This window comes from Momordica charantia, assembly GCF_013281855.1.
Source record: "Momordica charantia cultivar OHB3-1 chromosome 2 unlocalized genomic scaffold, Mcharantia_2.0 BLBB01000002.1, whole genome shotgun sequence".
In the NCBI taxonomy this organism is placed as follows: Eukaryota; Viridiplantae; Streptophyta; class Magnoliopsida; order Cucurbitales; family Cucurbitaceae; genus Momordica; species Momordica charantia.
Genome location: NW_028275160.1, coordinates 19,690,473 through 19,696,168, shown reverse-complemented (window position 1 = coordinate 19,696,168; position 5,696 = coordinate 19,690,473). Strand labels below are relative to the sequence as shown.

Here is a 5,696-nt window from a genome sequence, read left to right as displayed (position 1 = left end):
GAGCCCTGGTCAAGACTTAATCCGACCACCCTTGATAGGGGAGAACTAGTGTCGGGCCTGAATAAAGTGAAAGACCTCTCGGGAGAGGCAAGGCCGAGCCTTGGTCATCGACTTAATTCGACCACCCTTGACAGGGGAGAACCGGCTGAGGAGGTAGAATCTGTCCCTCTGACAGTCGAAGATCGATGGGTCAACATCGGAACGAAGTTGGGGAAGGAGGAAAGAGAAAGCCTTATAAACTTCCTCAGAAGCAACGCCGATGTGTTCGCATGGTCGCCGGAGGACATGCCGGGAATCGATCGAGGAGTTATGGTACATCGACTCAACGTCGACGAGAGCTGTAAGCCAGTGAAACAGAAGCGTCGCGCGTTCAACCAAGAAAGGAGCGAGATTGTAGCTGAACAGGTGGAGGAGCTACTGAAAGCAGGCTTCATTCGGGAAGTACATTATCCCCAGTGGATATCCAACGTAGTGCTGGTAAAGAAGCCAAACGGCAAATAGAGAATGTGCATCGACTTCACGGACCTAAATAAGGACTGTCCTAAGGATTCTTTTCCTTTGCCTCGAATAGATCAATTGATTGATGCCACTGCAGGACATGAAAGATTGAGTTTCATGGATGCCTACTCTAGATACAATCAAATCAAGATGCATGTACCGATCAGAAGAAAACCTCTTTTGTCACGAGTAGAGGCTTGTATTGTTACACCGTGATGCCGTTCGGATTGAAGAATGCAGGTGAAACCTACCAACGAATGGTGAATCGGATGTTTGCAGCCTTAATCGGTAAAAATATTGAAGTCTACGTAGACGACATGCTGGTAAAGAGTCGAAAGAACGAGCGACACGAGGAGGATTTGGCAGAAGCATTCGACGTTTTGCTAATGTACAAGATGAAGCTGAATCCCACCAAATGCACGTTTGGAGTGACCTCAGGCAAGTTCCTGGGATTTTTAGTACACCAAAGGGGGATCGAAGCGAATCCAGATAAGATCAAAGCTGTTCTAGAGATGGATCCACCTAAAACTCTAAAGCAGCTGGAGGGACTCAATGGAAGGATAACAACACTCAATAGATTCGTAAGCCGTTCAACTGACAAGTGCCTGCCATTCTTCAAAATCTCAAGGAAGAAAGGGCAATTTGAATGGACGGAAGAGTGTGAGGCTGCCTTTAAGGAGCTGAAACCGTACCTGGGGGTAGCTCCACTCCTCTAAAAGCCGATCGTGGGTGATGAAATCTACTTATACTTAGCTGTATCCAACACTGCAGTGAGTTCCGCGTTAATAAAGGAAGAAGATGGACGACAGTCTCCAACCTACTACACAAGCAAAGCAATGGTAGATGCAGAGCTTAGATACCCACAAATGGAGAAGCTGGCATTGGCCCTGGTCACTTCAGCTCGGAGACTACTCCCGTATTTCCAAGCTTATAGAATAATTGCCTCACCAACTTAACTATACGACAGATCTTGCATAAGCCAGACAGTTCTGGGCGACTGGTAAAGTGGGATGTAGAGCTCAGCGAATACGACATTCACTATAAGCCAATAACTGCCATGAAAGGGGAAGCTGTGGCAGACTTCATAGCGGAATTAACACCCACAGAACCTCAAGTATATTGTATCGACCCACAAGTGGTTGAGGAAGAGAAATTCTGGACACTCTACTTAGATGGGTCCTCAAATTTTCGAGGATGCGGGGCAGAACTCATACTAATCTCTCCAGATAAAGAAAGAACCGAATATGTGCTGCGATTCAGCTTTCATGCATCCAACAACGAAGCCGAGTATGAAGCTCTACTAGCAGGACTAAAAGTGGCCAGGTACGTTGGGGTCAGGAACATACTGATACTCAGTGATTCACAGCTGATTGTAGGTCAGGTGAAAGAGGAGTTACAGGTTAGAGAACTGCGAATGGCGAAATACCTTTCATAGGTAAGAAACTAGCTCGACCAGTTCTCAAAATATGAGATTCGAAAAATTCCACATGCTCAAAACGTCAACACCGATGCGTTAGCTCGACTAGCTGCAGCTTATGAAACCGACCTGCGCAGAACTGTACCGGTCGAGATTCTACCTGAGCCAAGCATAGAAGCTTATGAAGCCATGGATATCGATGAGCAAGGGCAACCAGAAAAAAATTGGAAGAGCCATTTGATCAAATATTTGAGAGACGGGATCCTGCCTACTGAAAAGATAGAGGCCCAGCAGCTACAACGACGAGCAACCAGATATTTGCTTAAAGACGACAATCTGTACAAAAGAGGCTACTCGTTGCCGCTTTTAAAATGTATAACGCCCGATGAAGCCGACTACATCATGAGGGAGATACATGAGGGTGTTTCCAGGAGCCATTCTGGAGCACGATCCCTAAGTCACAAAATAGTTGGACAAGGGTACTACTGGCCGACCATGCTGAATGACACGAAGCAATTCACCAAAAAAATGACAAATGCCAACAGTTTGCAACAATACGTAGACAACCTCCAGAGCCTCTAACAAGGATAATGAGTCTTTGGCCCTTTGCTCAGTGGGGAATAGACCTTATAGGGCATCTCCCACTAGGAAAGGGCTAGACCAAATTTGCAGTAGTGGCAGTCGACTATTTTACTAAATGAACCGAAGCAAAAGCCTTAGCTACAATTACTGAGAAAAAGGTCACCGACTTCATCTGGAAGAACATAATTTGCCGCTTCAGAATACCTTACACCATTATCAGTGATAATGGGAAGCAGTTCGGCAATGCTGCCTTTCGAGAATTTTGCAGGGAGTTGGACATTAAACACATCTGTTCCTCGCCAGTACATTTGCAGGCTAATTGGAAGGTTGAAGCAGTCAACAAAATCATCAAAAGAACTCTGAAGACCAGATTAGAAAAGCTCAAAGGGTTGTGGGCAGAGGAAATTCCCAACGCATTATGGGCCTACAGAACAACACCTTATACTTCGACAGGAGAAACGCCATTTTCATTATCATTTGGCTCTGAAGTGGTAGTGCCAGTCGAAATTGGACTCCCCTCCCCAATGGTAGAGCAGTTTAGTCCACTTGACAACAACGAATCCGTAAAGCTCAACCTCAACCTATTAGAAGAACATCGAGAAACAGCACGACTACGAACGGCTGAATACAAAAATCGAATAGCTCGACACTACAACTCGAAGGTTAAGAAACGTGACTTTAAAGAAGGTGATCTGGTGTTAAGAAAGATTATGCTGAATACTAAAGATTCAATTAGCGATGCGTTCGGGCCAACATGGGAGGGCCCATACAAAGTCACTAAAGTGGTGCGAATAGGCACTTATGCTTTAGAAGACCAACGGGGGGAGGCCTTACTACACCCATGACACGCCGAACACCTCAAAAGATACTACCACTAGTTCGACATATGTCTCGACATTTTTATGTTTTTCCATTATTTGGACCAACAAAGGTTATTGTAACTAAATCTTCGACAAGACGATCTTCCTACTAATAAAGTATTCGACATTCGACGTGATATTTAAGTTTTTATGTTCATTCTGAAAAAAATTCCTCAAGCAGGGGGCATCATATGAATATCTACATATCTACGACCAGTCGAGAAACTCAAAATTGGGACAGACCTAGAAACAGGCCGATAAGCTAAAAGCCAATAAGTGAAACCAGGGAAAAGAATCCCGAGGTGCTGAAAAAGGCATGCGTACAGGCCCAGCAAGGTTAAAAAAGAAAACAGGCAAGCCTAACCGATCAATGAAACCCACGGGTAGAAAATCATATGGCAAAAGCCAAAATTAGTTAAAAACCCGAGGGTGTTGATTTAACTTGGGGTAAAAAACCGGCAGAAGCCAAATATGTTAGAAACCTAAGGATGCCGACTAAACTCAGGGTATAAAAGCCATTGGCAAAAGCCAAGTGAGTTAGAAACCCGAGAGTAAACCCTGAGGTATAAAACATAAGCAAAAGTCAAATAGGTCAGAAATCCAAAGGTATCGATATTAGTTCTGTTAAAGTTAGATCCCAAGGCCAAAAGTAAATGGTTTGAACTCAGATGAGAATAAAACTAGGCTTAAGAGACTTGATTGTGATCAACGAAAATTGGAAAAAAACTTTCAATTCATGAATAGTATCGACAAGTTCAAGGCACAAAACAAGTGGTAGGAACCAAGCACTAAAATCCAAAATTGGATCAAAAGCTCTTGGTAGATGCTCTGTGCATTAGCAACCTTCACATTTTTAGCCACTGATATACAATGATCTCGTGGTAACGACAAGAGACAAGTACTCTCAAAACAAAGATCTCGACACAATTCTTCGTCTTCTGTTTTGAGAGTGGGGGCCATTGTTATGGAGAACAAAAATAACCCGAAACGGGACAAGGAGTTGAAGCCTGAGATGATCGATTGGAGGAGACCAGCCCGTGACCTAATGGGCCGACCCAAAGAACGACCTAGTGTCGGGGCAGAGAACGAGGAAAGCGACCGGCGGAGAACTAATCGGGCCGAGAGGGCTCGGTCCCGACCCCTGCTCGGCCCACGGTCCAGCCCAGGAATCTCCTGCCTACGATCTAGGATCCCTCGGATCCTGCAACGCCGAATTAGGGTTTGGCTACGGAGGTTCTGGAATCATCTTCACGGCTATAAGTAGTAGTGAGATCCAACCCTGAGGGGGCAGGTGACTAATCCTTAGCTAATTATTTTCTCAACACTCCCTCGCTAACTTAAGCATCGGAGCCCGTGTGACTAAGGTCACACCAGTTGAGATCGGTTTGATTTTGCAGGTATCGGTTACCTTATCATCTAGTTTTGTGTGTGCGAGAAGAAGAATCGGAGGGTCAAAATCCACGCATCAAGACATGTCATGCTCGGATTTCTTCCTCGACATTATTATATATGATTTCAAGTAGGTGTGATTATTTTGTAACATTATTAAACAAAGTTCCTTGAAGTAAGCGTCATGCTACCTTTTATTTTCAAATATGGCCAGTTTTCCAAAAAAAAAAAAAAAAAAGTCAAAACTCGTGTTAGAAAATTTTGATGATTTATCTATCGAGGTGGTTGATTGACTCAATAAATTCAAACAATCTGGCCCCAAAAATTAAATCTCATCATCTAAACTACTCATTATGCATCACTATTCAATCATAATTAATTTGTAGGGCCTTACAAAAATAGACAAAAACTAATATCTATTTATAAAATGGAAAAGTTTTGGGACCAATTCATCATACATAATACATAAAAAGTTTAATTTACCCTCTTATAATACTCAACTGATGTACTTTGTATAAGATAGATCTAATATAGTTGTTGAACCAACTAACAACCTAATTCATATTTGATATATTTGGTGTAAAATTGGAATATTTACAACATGACAAAAATTTTTTTTCCTTGTTTAATTTAATTATTGACATAGATGATATAGATGAAGGATAGTCACCCTTAGTTAGGATATTGATTAAGTGAAAAATGCCTCTTGGGCTATAGATGAAGGGTAGTGACCCTTAGTTAGGTTTAATAACCAAAAAGGAAAAGAACTTTGCCAAAAGCACGTGGCAGCAGACAAAAAGTCATTTTTGACAAGTGTGTACACATATTTATTAGAACCACGAGAGATGTGAGAAAAACAAATTGAAGAGAAAGAAAGAGAAATGGTTTCAATTTCCAACAACCAATTTAGTTCATCTCCTAGAGTTGATCTTCCACCATTTATGAGTTGA

General features: G+C 42.6%; 1 protein-coding gene across 1 annotated transcript; it reads left to right on the top strand.

The window, feature by feature from the left end:
- The first annotated feature begins 713 nt into the window (after positions 1-713).
- LOC111022476 (uncharacterized) lies at positions 714-3,342 on the top strand. Its single transcript, XM_022299650.2, has 5 exons — positions 714-1,196; positions 1,466-1,821; positions 1,875-1,897; positions 2,016-2,394; positions 2,697-3,342. The coding sequence occupies exons 1-5, from the start codon at positions 714-716 to the stop codon at positions 3,340-3,342; spliced, it is 1,887 nt and encodes a 628-aa protein (XP_022155342.2).
- Positions 3,343-5,696: the final 2,354 nt, after the last annotated feature.

Excerpts from the sequence above, each read along its gene's own strand:
- LOC111022476 (XM_022299650.2), top strand. The coding sequence starts at position 714 with ATGCCGTTCGGATTGAAGAATGCAGGTGAAACCTACCAACGAATGGTG. Across the intron at positions 1,197-1,465 it reads AGCTGAAACCGTACCTGGGG|ATCTTGCATAAGCCAGACAG; the intron begins GTAGCTCCACTC and ends ACTATACGACAG. Across the intron at positions 2,395-2,696 it reads CACAAAATAGTTGGACAAGG|AATACCTTACACCATTATCA; the intron begins GTACTACTGGCC and ends TTGCCGCTTCAG.